Source organism: Eleutherodactylus coqui, chromosome 6, assembly GCF_035609145.1.
Source record: "Eleutherodactylus coqui strain aEleCoq1 chromosome 6, aEleCoq1.hap1, whole genome shotgun sequence".
NCBI classification, from domain to species: domain Eukaryota; kingdom Metazoa; phylum Chordata; class Amphibia; order Anura; family Eleutherodactylidae; genus Eleutherodactylus; species Eleutherodactylus coqui.
This window is the reverse complement of record NC_089842.1, coordinates 85,533,331-85,546,955: the sequence shown is the minus strand read 5'-3', so window position 1 is coordinate 85,546,955 and position 13,625 is coordinate 85,533,331. Positions and strand designations below refer to the sequence as shown.

The window sequence follows — 13,625 nt, the reverse complement described above, 5'->3', positions numbered from 1 at the left end:
TAACCATAAACTGTCATGACCGAATGAGGAGGGATAAACTTACAGAAGTCACATTTTGTACGCCCAGCTCCGGACGGGAATACTAAAGGCTTAGTCGCAACAAAGGTAAGCAGGTCACGTAAATCCAGTCTATATAAATAAGTCAATGTTATTTGAGAAGCAGTGACAGATCACCCGACCCCTTTGTTACACGGAAGCGCTGTGTCCTCTATGGACACTGAACTTAGACGTGTTATAGATTCACTTTGTGAGTTGGTTTTGTATTGTTAGGCAAATCGAAGGAAAATACCAAGCCTGAATGGCAATATTTTTTAATCCCAGCAATGTTTATAGTACCCAGGGTGTCAATACGTTATAACAGAAGGGATTTCCACGTGGATCTTGGCCTAGGATGAAACTATACTCATTTGTTAAGTGCACTATGAGTACATAGCCAGAATTGGCAGGGTATGCTGAGAGCTGTAGTTTCCTAACTAGCCATAGAGTGGAGATTTCTGTTCTAAGAGAGACCAAGAATATGTCCTACTAAAAATATATATATTTTTGACCAGTGTCTGAACAAAACTAGGGTATTTTTGTTATTTTGAAAATGAAGTTTATAGAAAAGTCCAAAATTTTGAAACCTTTAAAAAAAAAGTTTAGGGATGATAGGCTGTAAAATTGTCATAAAAACTAACCCTGAGCTACGGGCTGTGTTATACTCCGCAAGCTGCATTCATTGTGGTGGAGTCACTGTGTACATAAATTACATTACTTTTCCTGTACTGATCCTGTGTTACATCCTGTATTATACTCCAGAGCTGCGCCCACTATTCTTCTGATGGAGGCACTGTGGGTATTAGGGCTCCCACATACTTGCGTTTTTTTAACGCTGCGTTTTTTGTTAACGCGATTGTCAATGGGACTTTCTAATGTTAAAAACGCAGTGCACCAAAAACGCAAGTTGTGTTGCGTTTTTAACATTAGAAAGTCCAATTGACAATCGCGTTAACAAAAACGCAAGTGTGTGGTGATTGGTTTATCCAGCGCTGCATTGATTAGCTGAGCAGTGGTCGAAGAACCAATCAGCAGCCATCGCTTTCTAGAAGCGGAATTTATGAATTGGCTGAGCTGCGGCCAATCACAACCATCACATTGGTTCATCCAGCACTGCATTGATTGACTGAGCAGTGATCGATGAATCAATCGCAGCCATCGTTTCCTGGAGATGTGATTTATGAATGACATTGCACGAGCGGCTGAGGACTGCGGTTACCACGCCAAACCTCTAGGAGCAGCGGGAGGGACCTGTATCGAGCTTGCTAGGTAATGTATTCTCTTTTTTATGTAGTGTAACTAGGGCTTATTTTTGGAGGATGGCTTATATTTTAAGGCTCCCTGAAAATGAGGCTAGGGCTTATTTTCAGGGTGGGTTTTATTTTCAGGGAAATAGGGTACATTACTTACATCCCATATTATACTTTAGAGCTGCAGTCATTATTCTGCTGGTGGGGTTACTATGTATATACATAACATTATTTATATAGAAGGCGCCTACTACATCGTGTGCAAATCATACTAATGGTCTAAAGACTTCTATAGAATTGGTGCAACACAGAAGCCCTGGAGATGGAAATGAGAGACTGTGAACAGGGACAACAACTGTTTAGGCCATTTACCAAGCAAAGTGCATCAGTTGTCTGGTTGATGGGGACAGGAAAGATGTAGGAAGGTGCAGCAAAGGGGAGAGTTTAGAGGTTAGGAAGGTGTGGCAAGGTAATAAACAGGATGGCCTGCAGAGGGCATAACATCAGGCATAATGCGTGCTAATCAGCAGGGACAGCTGTGTGGGTGTGTCTAGAGAAGTTAAAACCTCCAGACACATTGAGTTCACATCCCGACTTTGTTGAGTAGCGTGACACGGACACTGAGGGTTGAAACCCCCGAAGTTTGTGTTCTGTTCCAGTATGCTAATGCTGTAAGCCTTTGCTGTGTGTGGAATAAAGCTGGCAATGCCAGAGTGTTGAAGTAATCTGGTGGTCCCGAGTCTGTGTGAGGATGGTGCCAACTCTCTTAGAAGCAGAAGATGGCGTTCTTCGTAAGCGAGTAACCCCAAGTTACCACAAAGGTTTTTAGCATTTCATTTTAGAAAGGGTAAGTAACCAATGTGATGAATAATAGAGAGCAGAGGCATTGGAGGCTGGAGAGGAGCCATTTGATTTAATGGAATAAGAGGTAGAAATTAGGGCCTATATTAGTCTTTAAGGGGGTTGTCCAATTATGACCTATTGATGGCCTATCCTTGGGATAAGCCATCAATAACAGATTTGCAAAGGTCCACCATTCTTGTCAGCTGTTTGCCAGCGTGCTACACTCAGGAAGGAAGTGGATTCCTGCCAGAGGCAATCAGCTAAGTTCTCACTGCAGTGGCCTGCCCTTGGTATTGCAGTCTGAGTTTCCATCCGAGCTACTGCAAGAGCGATGGAAATGTGTGCTTCCAGGAATCAGCTCTATGCCTGAGTGCAGCAGGTCAGTGAACAGCTGATCGCCGGGAGGTCCTGAGCCGCAGACCCCCTTCTCTTGATGGCCTATCCTTGCTAATAGAGTGCCTAACTAGGATTGTATAAAGTGAAAGCAGAAGGGTACCAAGCTCTGAATACTGGAAAAACTTGTCAGAAGGGAAGTGCAGAAGAAATAGAACTACCAAAATACAGAGTAAAGCCCCATTTAGATACATAGATTATCGCTCGAAATTCGTTATAACGATAAAAGTGAGCGAGGGCTTTGCTTTTAAAGACAGAAGTTTTTAACCTAGCGAAAATTGTATTATTGTTGTGCAGTGTTTGCATTGAAGACTCGCCTCAAATCACCAAACGGCTGAACCATGTCATTTTAACCAAACGATAAGCAAACAGCTGAACGACGGATTTTAAGCTGACTGAAAGACAACGATGAGCGAATCTTTAACGAAAACTGCACAACGGGCGCAAGATAGACGCAACGATTATTGCTTAAACGATGGCTTTTGAGTAAATTTCGAACGATAATTGTTGTGTCTTAAATCAGCCTTTAGGCTACTTGTACGCATAGATTCCACTCTGCAGCGGAATCCAGCTGTGCCCGCAGACATGGACAGAGAACCGGCAACTCTCGGGGCATCTGTGCCCGCACTGCCGATCCTACCACTCAGGTTGCAGGAGTGCGGTGCAGGGGAGTCCCGGTTCTAGTGATCTGCCCTCGCCGCCGTAACTCTGGTCGCCGCCGGGTTGCTAGGGACGCAGTGTGTGCCGCCCCGCGGCGTGTCCCCATTTCCATGACTAGCGGGCGTGCTTCCTCGGCATCCGTCTGTTCAGCAAGGCTGGGGGCGGTGTTCCCAGCGTCTCCTTGATTCGGGCCTGCCTCTGTCAGGCTCCCCGCCCCAGTAGCTGCTGGGGTGGGAGTTCTGACAGCATTTAAATGTGTCTGTTTCCTTCCAGCATTGCCAGTGTTAGTTTGGTCTTCCAGCTGCACCCGCGTATTGTTTGACTCCTGTTGTGACCCCGGCTTTCAGACTTTCTGCTTTCTGGACTTGACTTCGTTTTTGCCTGACCCCTTTGTACCGCGTACCCTACTATTGCCAACCCGGATAGTCTGACCATTCTACTGTTTGTTTGTCTCCAGTGTCTGTGTGTCGTGCTCGTGTCCGGCTTCCCTAGTTTAGTGTAGGGACCGCCGCCTAGTTGTCGCTCTGGGGGTTAGCCCAGTGGGGCAAGTAGGCAGGGACAGAGGTTGCGGGTTTTCTCAGGGACTTCCATTATCCCGGACCCTGTCCTGACAAATAAATTTTCTTACCTGTCCAGATCCAGCGCGGATCTTCCCCCTGCCGGCCAGATCTTCTTTCTTCAGCATGGCAGATGCGTTCTGCTTTCCCGCGGATCCACGGCACGTCCACAGTGACAGTTGTGGATGTGCCGCCAATCGGTTGGCTTCCATTGACTTCAATGAAAGCCGTCCCTGCGGAATCCAGCAAAAAATGAAGCATGCTGCGATTTCTTCCCACGCGTGCGATTCGCACGCCGGGGGGAAAAAAATCACACCCGCATGCTCTAAATTGTTTTGCAGATTCTAGGAGCAGGGGGTGGTCAACTGTGTCACTTGCAACAGAAGGACCCAGAGCCAAGAGATGTCCTATCTAGCAGGGACCGTGCATGCCTGAAAACTCCCAAAGTGTAGAAGGGGAGGCAAAATCTGATGAAATAAAGGAAAAACATTTTTTTCTGCTGCTGAGCCCTCTTGCCCAGTCAGAATTACTGCCAAGGGACCACTAAGATGTAAGGATTATCAGTTATATACAGTGAGTGCTATATATTGACTTATTGATTGATATTGCAAGGTACTATATTATGGGAGTGAATGCACCCATTAGATGCCCTATTTAAAGGGGCTTTTTCCTACTTAAAAGCTGCCCTTTCATTCTGCATGTATGGAGAGATAATAACTGCGTCCCTGTATGAATACTCTCTACATCAAACTTTACTTTAAGCATGCAATAACTTCTGGGCAGCATGCCCACTGTCTTGGGGTCATATTTACTCTCATATTTCCTTCACTCCCTATAATCAATCTCTTGCACGCTCATGTCCCCTGTACCTCAAAAACATCTCCAGTTACTGCATTTGATGCACATCAACTAGAGATGAGCGAGCACCAAAATGCTCGGGTGCTCGTTACTCGAGTCGAACTTTCCGCGATGCTCAAGGGTTCGTTTCGAATAACGAACCCCATTGAAGTCAATGGGCGACCCGAGCATTTTTGTATATCGCCGATGCTCGCTAAGGTTTTCATTTGTGAAAATCTGAGAAATTCAAGAAAGTGATCGGAACGACACAGCAACGGATAGGGCAGGCGAGGGGCTACATGTTGGGCTGCATCTCAAGTTCCCAGGTCCCACTATTAAGCCACAATAGCGGCCAGAGTGGCCCCCCCCCCCTTCCAACAATTTTTACTTCTGAAAAACCCTCATTAGCAAGGCATACCTTAGCTAAGCACCACACTACCTCCAACAAAGCACAATCACTGCCTGCATGACACTCCGCTGCCACTTCTCCTGGGTTACATGCTGCCCAACCCCCCCCCCGCATGACCCAGTGTCCACAGCGCACACCAAAGTGTCCCTGCGCAGCCTTCAGCTGCCCTCATGCCACACGCTGGCCTCATAGCCACACCACCCTCATGTCTATTTATAAGTGCGTCTGCCATGAGGAGGAACCGCAGGCACACACTGCAGAGGGTTGGCAGGGCCAGGCAGCGACCCTCTTTAAAAGGGGCGGGGCGATAGCCCACAATGCTGTACAGAAGCAATGAGAACTCCAATCCTGTGCCACCTCCGTCAGGAGCTGCAAACGGGGGCATAGCAATGGGGAATCCATGTGCCACACAGTATTCATTCTGTCAAGGTGTCGCATAGCTCAATCCACACTGCAAGGGGAAAGCCGTCAGCGCTCTGCCCTCTACCCAAGTCAGTCAGTGCCTTTGTGCCAGACAGGTCAAACACCGCAATGGGAACTAAATGGGCACCAACAGCATAGGTGGGTCCTAGGAAACCCAAGACATGAACCAAAAATTGATCTGAGCGGCCAAACATGGCAGACTTGCACCGTGCCCACGGCATAGGCCTCGGCCCACAGATTCAGCAATCCTAGACTGGAAGCGGACTTTCACTGCACCCAGGACATAGGCCTCTGCACAAACCCTCAGCAATCGCGTGCCTACAGTGGACTCCAATGCTAGCGTAGCTGTGCACGTCTCATTAGCGCTGTATTGATCCTGTAGTTTGTCCCATTGCAGTGCCCCGGATAGCTGAGCTAATGTTAGATTAAATACAGGTGGGCTTTGGCCCACACTGCATGCCCCAGTCCGACCGGGGTTCTTTATAAGTAGACACAGGCAGGTACAACTCTGTGTGGACCGACAGCATGGGTGGGTGCCAGGAAGCCACCGGCGTTACATAAATAAATCCCATTGCATTGCCCAGCACAGCTGAGGTAACGTCAGATTAAATGCAGGTGGGCTTCGGCCCACACTGCATGCCCCAGTCTAACCGGGGTTTTTAATACATAGACACAGGCAGGTACAAATCCCTAATGTGAAGTCCGTGTGGACCCAAAGCATGGGTGGCTCCCTGGAACCCACCGGCGGTACATAAATGTATCCCATTGCATTGCCCATCACAGCAGAGCTAATGTTAGATACAATACAGGTGGGCTTCGGCCCACAGTGCATGCCCCAGTCAGACTGGTAATATGTACCTTAACAGTAACCGCGTTGGTGGTAATGTGGTGGCGACTGCGGACCTAGTAGTGCGGTTTTATTTAGTTGGTTTTCGGAATGTGGCCAGGATTAAGTGGGCTGTGGCGGGGGGACACTTGTTGTGTCGTTAAAGGTGAAATTCTTGGACTGCCACCAGACGGACCAATGCAAAAGTATTTGCCAAGAATGCTTTCATTGTTGGAGGAGGAGGGGGATGTTTTTGAGGCACTACGTGTCCTCTCCACGTGTCCGTGGTTATATGCACCTTTACAGTAACCGCGTTGGTGGGAAATGGCCTCGCCGCCATCATGTCTTTGGGAAGCCTCCGTTTCCACACCCCAGTGACATAGCATTAGCAGCGGTATAGGCAGAGCCCAGAATTAGTAACATTTCAGCGGTAGCATTAGGAACAGGCCCCAGTAACATATCACTAGCAGCAGTATAGGGGGAGCACAGTATTAGTTCCATTTCAGTACAATGTTATTAGGTAGGAGGCGCTCACTGTTCAGATGACCATAGGTGATGTTGCATCAAAGGGGTGATGCAATAATAGAAGAGGATGTAGATCTTGAAGTAGAGATGATGTGTACCCAAATTCATGCAGGTAATGATGATGCTGCAGAGCGGCTTGAGAAAACCCCAAACATGTAAATGATGGAGAAAGTATATAGAAGAAAAAGAAAAAATATCTCAGCGCTCAAGAAAAGGGGTACCAATTAGTGAGGATATGAACGTTATCACACCCATTGTTCATATCCTCATTAATTGATACCCCTTTTCTTGAGCGCTGAGATTTTTTCTTTTTCTTCTAGTTCCATTTCAGTAGTAGTAGTAGTCCAGACAGGCCCCAGTAACAATTCTGAAGCAGCGGTATAGGGGGAGCGCAGTCTTAGTTCCATTTCAGTAATAGTAGCACTCAAGACAGGCCTCAGTAACAATTCCAAAGCAGCAGTATAGGGGGAGCGCAGTCTTAGTTCCATTTCAGTAATAGTAGCACTCAAGACAGGCCCCAGTAACAATTCCGAAGCAGCAGTATAGGGGGAGCACAGTATTAGTTCCATTTCAGTAGTAGTAGCAGTCAAGACAGGCCCCAGTAACATTCCCGTTGCAGCAGTTTAGGGAGATAACAGTCTCTTTCACATTTCAGTAGTTGCAGTATAGACAAGGCCCCAGTTACATTTATGTAGCAAAAGTGTAGGCCAACCCCACACACCTTGCTGTAGCATGAGTGCAGGCGAAGCCCATAAAAATTACTAGGATTACACTGTAGGCGAGGGCCTAAAAAAATTGGTGTATCAACAGTACTAATGTACCTCAGAAAAATTGCCCATGCCCAACCAAGAGGGCAGGTGAAACCCATTTATCGCTTTGGTTAATGTGGCTTAATTTATAACTAGGCCTGGAGGCAGCCCAGTTAAAATAAAAATTGGTTCAGGTGAAAGTTTCAACGCTTTAATGAGAATTGAAACGTATAAACATTGTTTACAAAAGTTATATGACTGAGCCTTGTGGGCCTAAGAAAAATTGCCCGTTCGGCGTGATTACGTGAGGTTTCAGGAGGAGGAGCAGGAGGAGGAGGATGAATATAATACACAGATTGATGAAGCTAAAAGGTCCCCTGTTTTTGATGGTGATAGAGAACGATGCTTCCATCCGCGGGTGCAGCCTACGTATTGTTTAGGTATCGCTGCTGTCCGCTGGTGGAGAAGAAAAGTCTGGGGAAATCCAGGCTTTGTTTATCTTTATGATTGTAAGCCTGTCGGCACTGTCAGTTGACAGGCGGGTACGCTTATCCGTGATGATTCCCCCAGCCGCACTAAACACCCTCTCCGACAAGACGCTAGCCGCAGGACAAGCAAGCACCTCCAGGGCATACAGCGCGAGTTCAGGCCACGTGTCCAGCTTCGACACCCAGTAGTTGTAGGGAGCAGAGGCGTCAGGGAGGACGATCGTGCGATCGGCTACGTACTCCCTCACCATCCTTTTACAGTGCTCCCGCCGACTCAGCCTTGACTAGGGAGTGCGGAGTGACCGCTGTGCTGCCACGCCGCGCGACACCGACTGCTGGCGACGTGCTGCTGCTGACACATCTTGATTGCGAGACAGAGGTTGCGTAGGAGGAGGAGGAGGGTGGTTTAGTGGAGGTAGCATACATCGCCACAGATACCAGCACCGAGCTGGAGCCCGCAATTCTGGGGGTGGGTAGGACGTGAGCGGTCCCTGGCTCTGACTCGGTCCCAGCCTCCACTAAATTCACCCAATGTGCCGTCAGGGAGATATAGTGGCCCTGCCCGCCTGTGCTTGTCCACGTGTCGGTTGTTAAGTGGACCTTGGCAGTAACCGCGTTGGTGAGGGCGCGTACAATGTTGCGGGAGACGTGGTCGTGCAGGGCTGGGACGGCACATTGGGAAAAGTAGTGGCGACTGGGAACCGAGTAGCGCGGGGCTGCCACCATCATGTTTTTGAAAGCCTCCGTTTCCACAAGCCTATACGGCAGCATCTCCAGGCTGATCAATTTGGCTATGTGCACGTTTAATACTTGAGCGTGCGGGTGCAAGGTGGCGTACTTGCACTTGCGCTCAAACAGTTGCGCCAGCGACGGCTGGACGCTGCGCTGAGAGACATTGCTGGATGGGGCCGAGGACAGCGGAGGTGAGGGTGTGGGTGCAGGCCAGGAGACGGTAGTGCCTGTGTCCTGAGAGGGGGGTTGGATCTCAGTGGCAGGTTGGGGCACAGGGGGAGAGGCAGTGGTGCAAACCGGAGGCTGTGAACGGCCTTCGTCCCACCTTGTGGGGTGCTTCGCCATCATATGCCTGCGCATGCTGGTGAGCCTGGTGGGGGTGGCTCCCCGGCTGATCTTGACGCGACAAATCTTGCACACTGCAGTTCGTCGGTCGACTGCACTCTCAGTGAAAAACTGCCACACCTTTGAGCACCTCGGCCTCTGCAGGGTGGCATGGCGCGAGGGGGCGCTTTGGGAAACAGTTGGTGGATTATTCGGTCTGGCCCTGCCTCTACCCTTGGCCACCGCACTGCCTCTTCTAACCTGCCCTGCTGCTGCACTTGCCTCCCCCTCTGAAGACCTGTTCTCAGTAGGCTTAGCAAACCAGGTGGGGTCAGTCACCTCATCGTCCAGCTGCTCTTCCTCCGAATCCTCTGTGTGCTCCTCCCTCGGACTTACTGCCCTTACTACAACCTCACTGATAGACAACTGTGTCTCATCATCATCGTCATCCTCACCCACTAAAAGCTCTTGAGACAGTTGCCGGAAGTCCCCAGCCTCATCCCCCGGACCCCGGGAACTTTCCAAAGGTTGTGCATCGGTCACGACAAACTCCTCCGGTAGGAGAGGAACCATTGCTGCCCAATCTGGGCAGGGGCCCGAGAACAGTTCCTGGGAGTCTGCCTGCTCCTCAGAATGTGTCATTTTCATGGAGTGAGGAGGCTGGGAGGAAGGAGGAGCAGCAGCCAGAGGATTCAGAGTTGTAGCTGTGGACGGCGTTGAAGACTGGGTGGTCGATAGATTGCTGGATGCACTTTCTGCCATCCACGACAGGACCTTCTCACACTGCTCAGTTTCTAATAAAGGTCTACCGTGTGGACCCATTAATTGTGAGATGAATCTGGGGACCCCAGAAACTTGCCTCTCTCCTAATCCCGCAGCAGTCGGCTGCGATACACCTGGATCAGGAGCTCGGCCTGTGCCCACACCCTGACTTGGGCCTCCGCGTCCTCACCCCGTCCACGTCCTCTAGGCCTACCCCTACTCCTCAGCATGGTGTATTACGAGTAGAGCAGAAACAGAATGCTGTAATTAAATGTGCCGCTTATTGGCCTGTGGTTGGAGGCTGACTTCGCGTACGGAACGCACAGCAGAGCCAGGAAACAATTATGCGCAAGGCTGGGTATTAATCATCGACTACTACCCCCAGCAGAGACGCAGTAAACTGAAGACAGTGACAGGCAGGACAAATATAGTATATTTTTTAACTTTTTGGGAAAAAGCCCACTGCCTCTGATATACACTGTATTTCGATTTCCCTGTTGGAGGCTGACTTCGCGTACGGAACGCACAGCAGAGCCAGGAAACAATTATGCGCAAGGCTGGGTATTAATCAGCAACTACTACCCCTAGCAGAGATGCAGTAAATTGAAGACAGTGTCCTGCGGAATATTCTGTCCTATGTGAAAGCACTCTTAGAAAGGCCTACCTCGTTCCCTAATCTAACTTTTCTCCCTTCTACATTCCTCCCTCAGAACCTATCCCCATTTATCCCTCTTTATTCCCCACGCCCCAAACACTCTAATGCACTTCCTATCTGTACATACACAGATACCAGCTGGTAACTGGCTCATACAGCTGTATGTATACTACCCTATTAATTAGAAGATGGCTGGACCATTGCACAGAACAAGCAGCTGTGGCGGCAGCAGCGGCATTGACTCCTATGGGCGTCAATGACAGCTGCAGGAGAAGGGATGTAGGAGGGAGTTTAGCAGCGTGACTTCTAAGCTCTGTCCCTCTTCTCTTCTCCTCTCCGCCCCTTACCGTTGTTTGGGATGGGAGGGGTGGGATGGGGGTGGAGCTGAGTCCCGCCCATCCCATTGCAAACAACGGCAAGGGGCGAGAGCTCAGCACACTAGCTCCTACCCCGTCCCCCATCCTCTCCTTGCAGAGAGCTGGCGAGGGGGAGGGAAGGGGAAGACAGCATAGCAGAGGAAGACACGTATACACCACCCCGTGCATCACACAGTAGTGTATATCGTCTGGCCGTGAATACGCTCGTGTGAATAAGCCCAACTACTGTATGTAATGTCTTATTTGTAAAGTGCTGCAGAAGATGTTGGTGCTATTAGGTTATTATCATTACGTTTCCATATAACCTGGGACCATCCTCAAATCTTCAGACAGTTGACGAACATCAAGATGCAATTTCGGATGCAATTGTCATCATACCCACTGATTTGTACTCCTGGTAATTTTCATTAGACCTCTTCTTCAGCCGCACTACAATAGTATCAATGTATCACTCAGACAGCTGTATATCATGGCCCTGCCTGTAACTGAACACCCAGAGAAGACACCTGATCTAACCCATAGCTCGGATGTGGCCAGCATGCACAGGGAAGATCTCACCACTTTGTATTAGGCTGTCACTTACGGTAACCAAAGCCATTTTTCTATAGGTAACTACGATTCTTCAACACATCAGTAATTCTGACTCCAGTAATCCTATAGCATGTGAGCTATGTGGCTGCAAGGAGCAGGTTTCAGCAACGCTAGAGTCTGTGGCCCTTTTATGCAACGGAGCCCTGCACAGACACAGAGCAAGTGACAGTGGAATGGCCACTCATGATGACAAAGGTAAGTCTGATCATTAGAGGTCTGCTATGCCCAAAGCTGGCAACGCTATAGAAGCAGCTACTAATAACACCAACACATATGTATGTACATTTTACTGCAGCCTTTCAGACCTGGTGATACGTGAGATAAAGCAGCGATCATGAGGATAGGGCATTCGCACTACTGTTGTGGCTTCCATTTATAACAGGAGCCACAGTGCTCTGCCGGACCCGTTGTACGACGGATACCACCGGTGTCGACGGACCTCAGTGACTTATAATGGGGTTTGTCGGGCTTCCTGTTGTTTCCGTTAGTTTGCTGAAAAGAATTGCGCTTTTTTTCCCACCAAATAAACGGAGACTGCAGCCGGAGCCTCTAGCGGCAGTGTGAACATAGCCTGCGGCGTTGGATTGGGAACGCATTCTGCAGTTATATTGTATTTTGTGTTTTTAATCCACATTGTTAACTATTTGCTTGCTGGTTTAATAGTCTGGACTTCAGACTGATACATTTTACGTTCTGTTTACATCATATTTGAACTTTATGTTTGGTGATTAAAACAAATTATTCATAGGGCTCCATTAAGCCGTCAGAGCCCAAAAGAGCCTTCCATCGGAGGTATATATTTTCCTGGCATACATGTGATGTGAACAAAGCCTTACATACACTGATACCTTGTATCAACTATCAGGACAAGATAGAGATTTGTGCTGCTGATGAGATGTCTGGACTGGATACAATTGTATAAGACTTCCAGCTGTGAGAAGTATTGGAACTGTAATGGCTGAGATGCGATGCCAGACAGAGTGCCTGGAGAAGAGCAGCACTGTGCCTATATGCCTGTGATCAGCGACAGAATATGAGGGTGACCAGTGTGCAATAATTCTAGAACTACACCATCCTACCAAAATTAATTGGACACCTGAGTAAGAAACAAGAGTAGTATTCTAATGCCCACAGACAGATTATCACTGCGGAATTCGCGTCCAGATGCTCGCCGCGAATTCTGCAGCAATGTCCGTCCATAGACATGCCGGGTTAAAAGATTCTCCCCTGCCCATGAGCGGGAATCAACTGCGATTTTCCGCTCACAGGAAAGAATCGGGGCATGTTCTATTGCACTGAAAATCACACAGACGGCAGTCAATAGAAGCCGAATCACGCGATTTTTCCGCAATGAGCACTGCGGAAGTATCGCGGGAATCCACGTCATAGCCCAGCCCAGCGTGTGATGTGCTGCAGGTGCTGCGGCGGATCTGGGCAGGTGAGTATAGGGTCTCTGGGGGGCACCTGGTCTGATTCCACTGTGATATTTCGCAGTCTGAATCCGACTCAGATCTGAGCAGGAGGCATACTTTCTACTAACATCTGATACACTTCAGCAGGTATTTCCTTCCCCATTCACCCTGCAAATGTCTAACAGATTCTCTCAAAGAAGATGCACTGGCCTATTTACAGTGTTGCAGGGAGGATCGTCTTTGGACAGCTGAGCAATGAAAGAGCATTCTATGAAATGAGGAATTGCGCTACTCCGTCTTCAAACCCAATGGGCAAACCTAGATGTAAAGGATGCCTGGGGAACGCTTTTCTCTAAGGCCAGTCTCACACAAATGGATTTGAATTGCGTACTGACACACGGTAAGATACAGGCATTCAGATTTATTGCCTTTCGCCGTTTTGCTCACACTTGCGGGTAGGAATTGCGGATTCTGCAAGTATACGAAAAAGCACAGCATGCTCTATTTTACCGAGGATTCCGCGCATAATGAGCTCAATTGATCTTTATGGATGCGTTTGAAGCGCAGTGCATATACAATTATATTGCATATGGAAGCAGATTCGTACGCAGGTTGCTAGGAGACCAGATGCAAATGGAATAAAGCAAGCAGGAATCTGTGGGCAGACAGTGCAGGCCAGAGTCTGGGGAGCAACAACCCATCCAGCCTGCTGTCCGCAACCTCCGCTTATTCTTCTGGGCTCTTCCTCCAGAAGAAAGTGTTTTTTTTTAAAAGAG

The 13,625-nt window shown here is 48.7% G+C and overlaps 1 protein-coding gene across 4 annotated transcripts in view; it reads left to right on the top strand.

Moving 5' to 3' along the window:
• Positions 1-11,377: 11,377 nt before the first annotated feature.
• Positions 11,378-13,625, top strand: part of LOC136631380 (tryptase gamma-like) — a 29,362-nt gene continuing 27,114 nt past the window's right edge. For all 4 annotated transcript variants that reach the window (XR_010793007.1, XM_066605659.1, XM_066605658.1 and 1 more), the window contains exon 1: positions 11,378-11,632. Coding sequence is in view for 3 of the 4 variants with exons in the window: in XM_066605659.1 (XP_066461756.1) it covers positions 11,611-11,632 (22 nt within the window). In the remaining variant the exon portion in view is untranslated. The remainder of the gene's footprint in view (positions 11,633-13,625) is intronic.